General features: G+C 38.9%; 1 protein-coding gene across 4 annotated transcripts in view; it reads right to left on the reverse strand.

The window, feature by feature from the left end:
- Positions 1-12,068, reverse strand: part of STIL (STIL centriolar assembly protein) — a 74,142-nt gene extending 62,074 nt beyond the window's left edge. For 2 of the 4 annotated variants that reach the window (XM_044238183.1, XM_044238181.1), the window contains exons 1-6: positions 11,757-12,068; positions 9,662-9,745; positions 5,443-5,550; positions 2,462-2,574; positions 1,951-2,138; positions 732-979 (exon numbers count right to left, since the gene is read on the reverse strand). In XM_044238183.1, coding sequence (XP_044094118.1) covers positions 732-979; positions 1,951-2,138; positions 2,462-2,574; positions 5,443-5,550; positions 9,662-9,705 — 701 coding nt within the window. In that variant the 5' untranslated portion in view covers positions 9,706-9,745; positions 11,757-12,068. Of the gene's footprint in view, positions 1-731; positions 980-1,950; positions 2,139-2,461; positions 2,575-5,442; positions 5,551-9,661; positions 9,746-11,756 lie in introns of those variants that run through there. The other 2 variants (XM_044238182.1, XM_044238184.1) reach the window with 2 other exon arrangements.
- Positions 12,069-14,276: the final 2,208 nt, after the last annotated feature.

A 14,276-nucleotide genomic window follows, 5' to 3' on the forward strand; every position in this document is an offset into this window, starting at 1 on the left:
TAGGGTGGAGTCAGTGGGAAAGGAAACCAGAAGTGAGTTGCTTAGACTTTAAAGCGGAGGGTGCTTCCATTGTCTAACCTAGCTCAGTAGACAATAGATAAAGAAAGTGGATGAGGATTCAGGGAAGCAGCCCTGCTGAGGGTCAGAAAGCATGCAATTTGGCTTCCACTTCCTAAGAAACTAAGAGTGGTGACAGAAAGCTGGAGAGGATGCTGCTCTAGCGGTGTGGGGGAACTCCACCCTCAAGTGGTTGACAATTTGGTAAGCAGGAGTACTACGAATTTTATTTAGCTATCTCCTTTCTCTCTCTGCCATGCTCATTATTCACAATTAAAACAAGTAATAAAACAAGTAATAAAACAATTTTCAGCCTCTGTAGGCTCATAGTCTTTAAAAAAAAAAAAAAAAAAAAGACAGACAACAACCCAAACGTAGGCAAAATACAAAGGGCAAAATGACACAGAGGATAATGCCTCCTAATTTCAAATCATGAAATACAATCAATTTTAGATATAAATTTTACCATTTATTTTTCCGGGGATGATAAGCCACAACTCTGAACTATATTCAAATAAACTGAACAACTTCTTTTTTCACTTTCCTTGGCTATTTATCTAGCCACCACAGATCTCTGGCATATAAACTGAATGCACAAATATTTCATATGATGTGAATACCATGAAAACATACTAATGTAACCAATATTTAAAATTAATTTATCTCTTACTTACCCAGATTTATAGGTACCTTGAACTTGAGAAATATTCAGATTACTACTCAAGTTTCTTGCCAGAGCTGTTGGAATAATGGGGATGGGCTTTATAGGTGTGCACTTAAAGGTGTTTGCCAGAGTTACTGCTGCCCAATGCAAATCCAAATCCACAATGTCCAAACTTTCCCTGGAAGTGATATGAGCTCTTAGGGAAAGCAATTTACCACAATCCAAGGAATCTTTGCTACATACATGGTGCTGCAGAGCCTGAGGAATCAATATTATATAATTACTTTAAAACTTTGAAATTTGTCTGTATCTCTGAATGTTCTGCTTCATACTGGTACAACATATATACATCTTGATCTAACAAAATTAAACAATTTCTGATTTGTAACATTTCAATTCTGATTTTCTTCCATGTGACCAAAAAGTTACATGAATAATTATGTCAAAGGAAGTAAGATTTACTATACCAAGTTCCATTACATATTGCCAATTTAGATGTCCCAGCAGCATTTAAAATTCTTATTAGAGAATGTCACTTCCAGTAAACATTCATCACACGAAAAAAAGATGTAAAACTAACTCCAACTCAACTAAGAAAATCTAAAGTCCATTCTTCTTTAATTATTTTCTTATTTCCACAAATTGTCAAGTCAGTTCTTCCTGCATAGTTGCTCAGGCCCACTGTGTCCTTCCTAGACATTCTGCTACCACTCTACTCCAGGCTAATACACATTCTCAAACACATGTCTGACTACAGACTTGGCCTACCTACTCTAACTTCAGTCAGGTTGCCCTATCAGATTAACTATCCTTGATTTAATAGCATTTCCTCTTTCAGAAACTTTCAATGACTCTACATAGCCCATATAACAAAGTTCAAATTCCTTAGCTTGGCAGACAAGGCTCCCTACAATCTGGCCAAACTAATAGTCCGGTCTGATTATCCTCAAATGCAGCAAAAATCTATACCCTTAATATTACCTTGAGCGCATCTTGCATTTTGTTATCTTGATCATACTGCCTTCCCTTCTAGAAAACTACCCATACATACTACCTCCCTAGAATTCTTGCCTTCAGAAACCATATTTAACCATATTTTAGCAACAATCATTCAATCAGAAATTAATTATGAATACTTGTTAAATATGGGTTTATTGAAATACAACATAATACCCATAATTTGATACTTGGGTTCAATTAAGAATAATCAAGTTATCAGTGTATCTCACCTTAAAAGCTGAACTGAAGTCATCTGCATCATGGACTATTAATTCTTTTGAACAAAGTCCATGAGTATGAATTTTGCATGGAATCACAAAGTCCCCAGGAAGAGAAGCAGTAGGGGTTCTCTCTAAGCATTCAGGTACTTCTCTACCAGGATCAAAACGATCTACTGTCAATGTCACACTTTCTTCGTCTGAAGAACAAAACAGCAGTTATTATAAATAAAATTTATGACATGACAATAAAAATTTGAAATCAACCAAGTAAGCCTACTATTATAACAAAGCATTTTGTTCATACTAACAGTACACTAAGCTCTTATTTTAAAAAATGGCTCCCATACATATTCTTCCACCTGACCAGTGAAGTCTGTGATAGATAGTATGAAGTTTTACTTACCTTTATAAACTTGGTCTCTTGCAAAGAAAATTAGTACAAAGAACATTATAACAATTGGCTGAATTTGAAACACAAATTCTATTATAGTTACAAAAATATTTTTTCAAAGTATATTACCTTCATCTACTATGAGAGAACCAAGTAAAAAGCATGGCAGGCTTTTTTTATTCTGCTTAGCATGACGACAAGCAAGTCGGATGGTCTTTTCAGTTACTACAAGCTTTGGATTTCTGAAAAATAACAAAAGCCTTTTATGAATATGGTAGGTCTGATATCCTAAAAAACCCTCCTGCCATGAAATGCTGCCTAAAATATAACACACATTTTTTAATACATACAGAAAAATCACTGTTGAGAAATCCTAGGGTCAAAGATGGGCAGGAGTTGGGTGTGTGAAGGGAGAGCTGCCTGGAAACCAGAACTGAAGTTAAGCAGACACTGAAGTTATAGTCGTTCTCTGAGCTTTTGCTTAACTTTACAAACAGAGCAAGGTTCAAGAAACTATGAGGCTAGCCTCCTGTTTCTATAAATAAGATTTGGTTGAAATACCACATCTGTTTGTTTACATATGGTCTATGGACTTTGGATTCTAGTATTATTGAATGTAGAATATAAAAAACTATGATTAAAATGTGTAGAGCACCTGGGTGGCTCAGTGGGTTAAAGCTTCTGCCTTCTGCACAGGTCATGATCTCAGGGTCCTGGGATCGAGCCCCGCATCGGGCTCTCTGCTCAGCAGGGAACCTGCTTCCCTTCCTCTCTCTGCCTGACTCTTTGCCTACTTGTGATGTCTGTCAAATAAATAAATAAAATCTTTAAATAAAAGAAAAAAAAAGGTGTAAAGATATATAAAAGGGACTCTAATATATGAGCAAGGAACTAGATAATATCAAAAAAGATGAGGCAGGGATGCCTGGTTGGCTCCGTTGGTTGAGCAGCTGCCTTCGGCTCAGGTCATGATCCCAGCATCCTGGGATCGAGTCCCGCATTGGGCTCCTTGCTCTGCAGGGAGCCTGCTTCTCCCTCTGCCTCTGCTGCCACTCGGCCTGCCAGTGCTCACTCTCTCTCTCTGGCAAATAAATAAATAAAATCTTTAAAAAAAAAAAAAAAAAAGAAGATGAGGCAAATTTGAAAAAGAACCACAAAGAACTTGCAGAAATAAAAATATAATCAGTTAAAAAATCAATATAATGAACAGGGGATAGGTACATGAATTTTTTTATTATCCTATAAATTCTGCATATATATGTTATAAACAATCTTTGATATATATGGAATACTTCCACATGTAAAAAACCCAAACATACAGGTTAGATGGCTAAGTACATCTAAAGAGAAAATTAGTAGAGTTGACGAAAAAACCACCCACATTGTAGTTCAGAAAGATAACAATAGAAAATGTAAAAGGTCAAGAGACATCAAGAAAAGAATGAACAAGTCTAAAAAATATTTAATTAAACTTCCACAAGACTGTTGGGGTTTTTTGTTTGTTTGTTTGTTTTTAAGATTTTATTTATTGGGGGCGCCTGGATGTCTCAGTTGGTTAAGCAACTGCCTTCAGCTCAGGTCATGATCCTGGAGTCCCAGGATCATTTCCCTCATCGGGAGCCCTGCTCAGTGGGGAGTCTGCTTCCCCCTCTGACTCTCTCCTCTTGTCATGCTCTATCTCTCACTCTCTCTCAGGTAAATAAATAAAATCTTAAAAAAAAAAAATAAAGATTTATTTATTGGGGCCCCTGGGTGGCTCACTTGTTAAGTGTCTGCCTTAGGCTCAGGTCATGATCCCAGGGTCCTGGGAATGAGCCCCACATTGGGCTCCCTGCTCAGCGGGAAGCCTGCTTCTCCCTCTCCCACTTCCCCTGCTCGTGTTCCCTCAGTCGCTGCATCTCTGTCAAATAAATATGTAAAATCTTAAAAAAAAAAAAAAAGATTTTATTTATTTATTTGAGAGAGACAGAGTGTGAGCAGAGAAAGGGAGGAGACTCCCTGCTGGGCAGAAAGCCTGATGTGTGTGGTTCCATCCCAGGACCCTGAAACCGTGACCAGAGCCGAAGATGCTTAACGAACTGAGCCACCCATGCACTCCCACAAGACTGTTTTGTTTTTTTTTTTAATCAGTGATACTATCCTTCTCTGCCAACTGGTTTAGAACTTCAATGTGTTTTGACTTGTATCTCTCCTTTAGTTCCACTGAATCCATCATCGAATACTATAAGCTATTTCTTTAAAAAGCCTTGTTTCATTCTTTCCTTTTGATCTTAATACTGCTACATTGCTCTAAACCCTGATAATAGCAACCATTTATTGAATGCTTCCTATGTTCCAGGCACCATGCCAACTGCTGCTTTACAGAGCCTGTCTCATTTAATCCCAACAAGAGTGCTACGAAACAGGTATCATTATTCCATTTTCTAAATAAAGAAACTGATCCCTGCCTACTTTACTGAGGTTGCATAAATAAGAAGTGATAGAATCAGGATTTGACCCTCCAGGCAGTTTGACTCCAGTTACAGCACTTTAAACAAACCACTAGGGCATAAATCGATGTTGCTTAGATTACAGAAAACCATCTCACAGCCAAGCTAACTCCAGGTTTTCCCCATTATGACTTATCCTTCTTAGAATTCTGCTTTCAACAAATAACTCCCTTATACACAAAATCATAGTGGATCTCTATTTTCTATTTCTTTAAGCTTAAGTTTTTATATCTTTCTTTCAAGATCCCTAACCATGATTTATATTCTTCCTAACATGATCTATTCACTTAAAGTAAGTTCAGTCTTCTCAATGTTTTACAAAGACAGCATGATAAAGCATGATCAAAAACCCTTTCAGTTTTTATTATAGTTTGTCTCTTGAATTCCTATAATACTTAGAAATTTAGACTTGTAGATCATTTTAACTGTGAAATTAAGATTACTTCTCAAAAGCACAAGAAATAGATCTAAGAAGCAGTAAAAGAGATAGTTTGAGCAGAGTTTCTGAATGGAAAAGTTTAAAAAAAAAAAAGGAATTAGTTATAGTAATCAACTTTGCCTTACACATCCTTTTGATTCCTGTTTCTACTGGTTTGATTTGAAAAGAGAAACATCTTATACCTGTAGTAATTGAGGTGTAAGTAGATGAAATCTCCAATTGGGATTGGGTTCCAAAGTGCATATTTTGATGGAGGAAAGTAGAAAGGTACCATCCTGTTTGAAGGAAACCTTAAACAAAAAAATGTTTAAATCAAAACACAATGAAAAGCAAACTTAGCAGAAATTTTATAAGAAGCAGTTTAACATTAAATGATGAAGCTTTTCAAACTACTTGTGTTAATCTTTTTAAGACTTAAAAATATTTTTAGGAAGTAAAAAAAAAGAAAGAAAGAAAAGAAAAATCCTTGTAAATATACTATTAAGAAAATAAGCACTCGGGGTGCCTGGGTGGATCAGTGTTAGGTTAAAGCCTCTGCCTTCGGCTCAGGTCATGATCCTGATTGATCCATGATCGAGCCCCACATTGGGCTCTCTGCTCAGCAGGGAGCCTGCTTCCCTTCCCCTCTCTGCCTACTTGTGATCTCTGTCTGTCAAATAAATAAATAAATAATCTTTAAAAAAAAAAAAAGAAAAGAAGCACTCAAAATTTAGGTATAGCTTTTTCCTGTCCTTTTTTTTTTCCTATGCTTACATAAATTTACATACACACGTTTCTTAAAAAGAGTGGGAAAAGGCACCTAACTGGCTCATTTGGTAAGGCATGTGACCCCTGATCTCACAGTTGTGAATTCAAGCCCCATATTGGGCATGGAAGCTACTTAAAATAAAAAGACAATAGATGGGGGCGCCTGGGTGGTTCAGTGGGTTAGGCCGTTGCCTTCGGCTCAGGTCATGATCTCGGGGTCCTGGGATCGAGCCCCGCATCGGGCTCTCTGCTTGGCAGGGAGCCTGCTTCCCTTCCTCTCTCTGCCTGCCTCTGTCTACTTGTGATCTCTCTCTGTCAAATAAACAAAATCTTAAAAATAAAAAAATAAAATAAATAAATAAAAACTTCATTTTGGGGGTTATATAGCTAATTCAGGATTGACCTTTTAAAAAAAGAAGACAATAGACAAATGAATGAATGAATACATAAATAAATAAATAGATAAGAATCAATCCTATAATATCTTCATTAAGTAACAGAGAAAAAGTATAGACCATGAAATTACATTTAAATTTAAATTTTAAATTCTATCCTTCTGAACTAATTCCTAGATAATATCCAATAAAATTATGAAAAGCACAAGAATGTTAACATAGTCTTAATTTTTCAGTGTTTCTAAACTTGGGACCTATCACTTCAGTTTAATTGTTACCGAAGCATCAAAAGGACAGCATAATAAGTAATTCCTTAAGCAAACATCCTAGATACAGCGTAAAGCAAGGTTTCAATGTTAAGTCATACAGAACACAATCATAAAGTTTTTATTTTAAGTGAGCAACATGAGAAAACCACAAAAAACAATGGAGAGAAAGGACTGAGGAAAAGATATCAGCCAAAGTCCCATGTAATTAAAGCAAGAAAGCTCTGACAGGGAGTTAACTACACCAATATATTTGCATGGTAGTAGACTATTCACAAAAGCTGAACTGAAAGATTATTTATCATATCATGTTTTAAGAATATCTCATTCTAAATCTTCCTTTCTTATATCATCTAATGAAGCTTCTCAACTATAAAACTAGACTATTTACTGGTCACCTACTATGTACCAGGCATCCCAGCAGGCACTTTACATACACAAAATTTCTCACTAAAACTGCTCCAGAACCATTTTATTATCCATTTTATAGATAGCAAACAGTAACTTTCCTAACTTATACAATAATTAAAGTAGCAAAGGTGGGCTCTGAATCTAAGTGTGGCTGATTTCAAAACTTATACTTCCAGAAGCTGAACGGTATAGAGATTTAAAACCTGGGTTCTATTTCTGACTCCACCACTACTCCTAGCTGTGTGCTTTCAAATCCATGTCTGATCCCATGTCTGATCTGAGCTCATAATATCTATAAGAAAGTTCTTTAATCTCCCTTTTTTGAAATGAGGACATAGTCTGAGATTGAGAAATCTGTTCAAGGTCACAAAGCTTGTGAGTTTATCTGTTTCTATATTTAATATATTTATCACTTATCAGTTGGTGAGAGGCAGCATAATGAGGTGGGTAAGGCAAAATGTCTGGAAATCAGTTGCTTAGGTCTGAAAACTCGCTTCAAAATCTGCACTCTGTGACCTTTCTCACATTATTTAATGTCTCTGTGCCTCAGTTTCCTCATCTGTTAAACAGGTAATACTTGTATCTGTATCTCCAGGCAGTTACAACTGAATATTAAATGAGTCCATATAAGTAAAGGGTTTATTTTTTTTTTTTTAAGATTTTATTTATTTATTTGTCATAGAGAGAGAAGCGAGAGCAAGCATAGGCAGACAGAGTGGCAGGCAGAAGCAGAGGGAGAAGCAGGCTCCCCGCCAAGCAAGGAGCCCGATGTGGGACTCGATCCCAGGACGCTAGGATCATGACCTGAGCTGAAGGCAGCCGCTTAACCAACTGAGCCACCCAGGCGTCCCTATGTAAAGGGTTTAAAGTAGAAGTCACATCAGGTTTAAATCCTGTCCCATATCACTTACCAACCATATAACTTTGGATTGGTTAATCTCTCTATGTCAGTTTCCTCATTTAAAAAAAAAAGGCAGGGGGATGAAGATAATAATAGTACCTATACCTCATAGGTTTGTTATAAGGATTAAATAAGAATAATGCACATAATGTGCTTAGCACAGCACCTGACACATAAACAATAAATATTGTTATTAGTCGTTTTCTTAAACTAAGGTATAAAGTAGACTTTAGAGGCAGGGGAAATAGAAACATCTTGAAATGTGGCAAAAATTTTACATGTATGTATATAAGTTTTTATCATATAAAAGGGGGATTCATGCTATCAGATATTCAAAGTGGTCTGCAACCCCTAAGTAATTCAGAACTGTTGCTCTCAGCCCAGAGATTATTGAAAACCAGAGGTCGGGGCACCTGGGTGGCTTAGTTAACGGTCAGTTAACTAAGTTAACGATGGTCAGTTAACGGTCTGCCTCATGCTTAGGTCATGATCCTGGGGTCCTGGGATCGAGCCCCAGGTCAGGCTCCCCCCTCAGTGGGGAATCTGTTTCTCCCTCTCCCTCTTTCCTCCTTGTGCTTTCTCTCTCTCTCTCTCTCTCACTCTCACTTTAAAAAAAAAAAAAGGAAAGAAAACCAAAAATCATTAAATAAGTAAAAAAACTAAGTTGGATATATCAGGAATAATCCATTTAAATTACATGAGTATATTATCCTCCCTAGAATGTAAGGAATGAATTTGACCCAAAAATAAAATAGAAAAGATAATGTATTGACTTGTTGCAAATGCAACAAGTTCCTTCAAAGAAAAGAAGTTGACAAATTTTCAAAGAATAAGAAGTACTAATAGGATAAAACAGAAGGGCCAAAATTAAGCAAAAGAAATATGATAGCCTCTTTGGGTCACGTTTCCCATTGTCTTCATCAAAAACATCTGGTACAAAAGAAAAGTACAGAGAATGAAGGAAACTCACGGATATAATGATAGCTTAGAAGAAAAAAAATTCACATGTCAGCAATAATTGTCCCTTTCTCAAGGGAAAAGAAAGAACGATAAATGATCCAAACAGCTAAATAACACAAGCCAATCTGCCTTATCCCTACAGTATTGACAGACTGAGAAAATTAGGGGACAGGTGGCAAGCTCCTCCTTCCCATTCTACATGAGTGGGGAAAGGCTTAGGGACATTTAAAGAAACTTGGTATATCCAGTGTGAAATCTTCCATCGAGGATTAGGGTTTAGACAAGGAAAGAAAGCCAACCACTTTCTCATTTGTCTAGGATGTAAATAAATATGTATATGATTTTTAGCCTCAAGAGCTCGGGTTCTATTTCCCATCAATAAAGATGCTCTGTGAAACCAGAAAAGGGAAGGTAGGAATAAAACTAACATTACCAAGCGCTTACTGTGTGCCAGATCCTTTACCTTAGTAATCTTACTTAATCCTTCACAATAATTTCTGTTACATAGAGATTACTATCCCCCATTTACAGATGAGGAAACTGAGGCTTACAGAAGTTAATTAACCTGATCAAGGTCACCCACCTACCAAGTGGTACAGATGGGATGTGGATCCAGATTTTCCTGATTTGAAAGTTTTGTTTTGTTTTGTTTCTATTCCAACCTATCTTCCCAAGTTATGAGAAGCAGTGAAAAAAACATTTTGTAAAAATGCTTCTATACCTGGTATTCATCTGAGGTCCTGCAAGAGAAGATGTAGGCTCCATGACAGTTGAATTATGTATTCGATTTCAAATACTCAGAATCCTAAAAAAGTAAAGAGAATGTTACTAATGAATGATTAAAAAAAAAAAAAGAAACCTGATTTAACCACATATTAACAGTACAGACAAAATTAGGTTACTTGTAACAAAAAAAAAAATTGGTTACTTGTATGAAGTACCTTCATCTATAGATTAGTAAGAGAAAATGGTTGTGGATTCTGATCATTTTCATACTTTAGAGTCATTCTGCTTATAAACTAATGTTAATATTAATCTGGGCAGCAGAGTTTTTAATACATGAAATTTTGGCCAAAAGCCTCATAATATTCAGAAAAGTGCAGAACAGTACATAGGAACAACAAACTAGATATTTATTGAATCTGTAATGTAGTTAACAAACCTTAAATCTTCTGGAGATGGAAGACAAATACTGAATCCCTACAAACAGACTTGTTTCCCTACAGAATCGGTGGTCCTTTTTTGGTCTCACATGCCCTCTCTGGGTACTTCTCATCCATTCCCATTATACTGTACAGAGCAAACTCAGTTTTCACCTCTCTTCTCAGTTTCAAACCTGTATTTTAAAGTGCCCACTGGATAGCTCCATCTAAATATTATCAAAGGAAAATACAGAGCTCATAGTCTTTTCTTTACTGTTCAGTATTTCCTTTACTATTTTATTAAGTCTTAGCCTTCTTTAGGCCCTTCAATTCTAGCAAGAAGGAACTGTCTGAAGCAAGATAAGGGAGGAAAGAGTTATTAATGCATGTGCAGAAGAGATTTTTCAGATAAAGCCAGAGGCTGAAATTATTAACTAGAAGAAAATCTTGTTTAAAGTGCTCTTGTAAGGTTGACTAAAAAGTCTCTCTTGGAGATATCTGGACTTCATGCATCATCTATGGAATGAAGGCTTTAATCTTGAAAGCCCTTCTATGTCATTTGGTTGTCACGCATAATAGTATTCAGATCAATAACTGTAACTCTAGGAAGTGTATAAAATGCCATTTTACTTCAATAAATGAAAGAGTCTTAAAGCTCCATATTTGTCTCTTCTTCCTTTATGTATGAGGATAAAAAGATGATGTTGATCTATTTCTCATTTTAAAACAATACATGAGTTTATTCTGACAGCATCAAGCAAGCAATTAAAGCCAGTAAAACTAAAACCACATAACACCTATACCTAGCAAAACATACCCTCCTCAGATAATGGCATCATCCTTTATCAAAATGGAAACCCTCAAGTTATCCTTACCTCCCCTTTCTCCCTGTTTCCCGATATATATTCTGTCTTAACATCTCTAGGACCTTATTTCCTGACTCACCAGATTTACCGAAAGGTCCCCAGAGTGTTCCCAGAAGGGTATTTGTGCATATCTGACGTTATTTTCCCTTCTGAAAAAGCTGATGGCTCGGGGCGCCTGGGTGGCTCAGTCGTTAGGCGTCTGCCTTCAGCTCAGGTCGTGGTCTCAGGGTCCTGGGATGGAGCCCCCAAATCGGGCTGCCTGCTCAGCAGGGCGCCTGCTTCCCCCCCTCCCACTCCCCTGCGTGTGTTCCCTGTCTCCATGTGTCTCTATCCAATAAATAAAATCCTAAAAAAAAAAAAAAAATGCGCTGATGACTCTTCTTTATATACAGAAGAAAGCACCTTCACAGTCTGGTCCACCTTATTCCCCCCTTTATCCCACATTCCAACCAAACTGAACTACTTACAGTTCCCCGAGTTTGAGCATCTTTGCACAGCCGGTTGCCCTGACTTGGAATGCCCTGATAAATCATCATCCTTCACAATCCCAATCGAATGTCCCTTGCTCTGTAAAACCATCTCCTGGACACCATAGTGATGTGACCACTGCCTGCGTCCACACATAGCATTTTCACACTGTATTCTTGACACACTATTCCCAGGAGACCACGGACTTCAACCTTTAACTGACCCCTTCACTACGTAGCCACATGAGCTGAAAGTGAGGAAGGCAGGAACGAGCACACTTCGGCCGTCAAACTTTCACCTTTAAACGGCACGTTATCGATGGCAAACCTCTTTCACATACCTAACGATTCCTAGGGAATCGTTCCTAGGGAATTCGTAGTCCGCTTGACTGATTTCTCCCACTAGTTCCCCTTCACGTCATCGGCCCCAGGCTCCAGGAGGGCTGAATCCACCAAAGGGCTCTGGAAGTTCCCACCGTCCTCCTAGCTCCGCTGCCGCCCTTCGAGAGAATCCAGAACACAAAGACCCACTCACTGCTTCCTCCGCCCAGCCGGGTCTGTTTGTTGGGCCGGAACAGCGGTCGCCTCCAAGGAGCGCCTCTGCCGCCTCCGCCCCGCCTCCGGGACGTTGGGGTCGCGGGAACCGAGGCGGCAAACAGCCTCGCGAAACCGAAGCCCGCGCCGCGCTTACTGACTGGTCAGAAATCCGACCCGTCAGGGGCAGGGGCGGTGCCAGAAGCAACACGCACGGTCGCCGCCGACGTGATGCTACACCAGCCAATCAGCTCTCCGCACCAATCCGGCGCTTGGCCAATGCCAAGCCTCATTGGAGAAAAGAGTGCGCCACTCGTTCTCCGGGATCAATATCGGAGGATTTAAACACTACATTTTGGTCAACGGTTAAGTTCCGGGGTGGGGTGGGCCTTGCGCACGCGCAATGACAAGCCCAATCTGGTGGATGCGGGAGTGGCAGAGGAAGTCGGAAGTGCTCTTTTCCAGATTGTCGCCGGGCGATTAAAAGCGGACAAAACTTTCTACTTAAATGGACAAAAGGGAGGGACGTTCGATTCCTTCTAGTTTCGTAACGAAGAAGACTCCTCTCCTCTCAATAACAACAACAACAACAAAAAGTTTTAGTTCCTTACCGTTGAGTAAAAAAGAAACGCGATTTAAATTTATAAACCATTTATTCTTAGTTTCTACAACTAATGTTAGTAATTGAGCTTTCTCCACCATTATTTTATATGATTGTCCTCCAACAGCCAAAGTGGGTATTATTATCCCTATTCAACAAGGGAGGAAATGTTAGAAATCACACAGCTAGTTAGTGCAGAGTGATGATTTGAAATGCCACTTACCTTTCCACTATATTTAACTTATGTTAGTTTCCTGAGCAATATGGGAGTGTCAAAGTGGGAGATGCATCTACAGGTTGTATTGTTCTGAATAAGCGTCCACTCTTTTGAGGGAGTTAAAACACTTTTTAAAAAAAGATTTATTTGTCAGAGGGCGCAAGCACAGCAGCAGGCAAAGGAGAAGCAGGCTCCCCACTGAACAAGGAGCCCCACTGGGAGACTGGATCCCAGGGCGCTGGGATCAAGACCTTGGCCAAAGGCAGACGTTTAGTGGACCGAGCCACCCAGGTGTCCCTAAAACACTATCCTGAAAAATGTATAAAACTAGCCAAGAGAAGGGCGTCTGGGTGGTTCAGTTGGTTGAGCAATCGACTCCAGATTTCAGCTCAGATAATGATCTGGAGTCCTAAAATCATCCCAGGCGGGGGGCTCCGCACTCAGCAGGGAGTCTGCTTGAGATTCTCTCCTCCCTCTGCCTCTTCCCCTGCTCCAGTGGTGCGCAAGTGCTTTCTATTTCTCTTGAAAATAAATACATAAATCTTTAAAAACAAAAACAAAAAAACCTAGCCAAGAGATATATGTCCTATAGAATGTCATTCTCTGCTTTCCTGAAAAAATTATTAGAATGTAAAGCACACATTTTTAAGAGAAATGATGGTGATTTCCTCAGCTCTGGTGTGAGTGTACAAAGAGCCTCAGACAGTGATGCATGTCTGACAAAGTGTTGGCCAACCCAAGAGGGGGCTCTGGAACAACGATTGCCCGTTAGAAGAGTCCCACATCAGGTAGAAATGGGTAGACTCTCTGCTGTGCTTAGCCATTGCCTGGGGCTTCTCAGAAAAAGCAAGAACCAAGCTAAGGTAGATCCTAAAGGCAACAGCAAGAGACTGTTAGCGAAGTGTGTGCTTTGCAGCTGACTGGCATGATCTTTCTGGAGAAAGACCCAAGTGACACATGTCAATGGATGTCGTGAGTTGCATTAAGTGCAAAGGCTCTGGGGAGGGAACTCCCTGGTATTTTCAAGGAAGACCAAGGAACCCAGTATGTCCTTAGCAGAGTGAGGAGAATATTAAGGGTTGAAGAGGGAAATGTTGTTGGTAGACCACACAGGGCCTTAGAGGCCATGATAAGGATTTGACCGCTCTTTTGAGTTAGATAGGAAGCCATCAGAATATTTTATTTTATTTTTTAATTAATTTATTTTTCAAGTAAGCCCCCTGCCCAATGTGGGGCTTGAACTAAAAATCCTGAGATTAAGAGTCACAGGCTCTATCAACTAAGCCAGCCAGGTGCCCCAACAACAGGAATATTTTAAACAGGGGGCTAACATGATCTGACGTTAGGTTTTAGAAGGTTTATTGTGGTTGCTACTTTGAGAATAAACTGTAGGGGAAAGGAGAAGAAAGGAGACCAGTTAGAAAGCTGCTGTAAGCTATTGTAATGACCTAGACACTGATAGTGGTTTAAACCAGAGTGGTAGCAATGGAGGTGGTGAGAGATGGTTGG

The sequence above is a fragment of the Neovison vison genome, chromosome 2, assembly GCF_020171115.1.
Source record: "Neovison vison isolate M4711 chromosome 2, ASM_NN_V1, whole genome shotgun sequence".
Classification (NCBI taxonomy): domain Eukaryota; kingdom Metazoa; phylum Chordata; class Mammalia; order Carnivora; family Mustelidae; genus Neogale; species Neogale vison.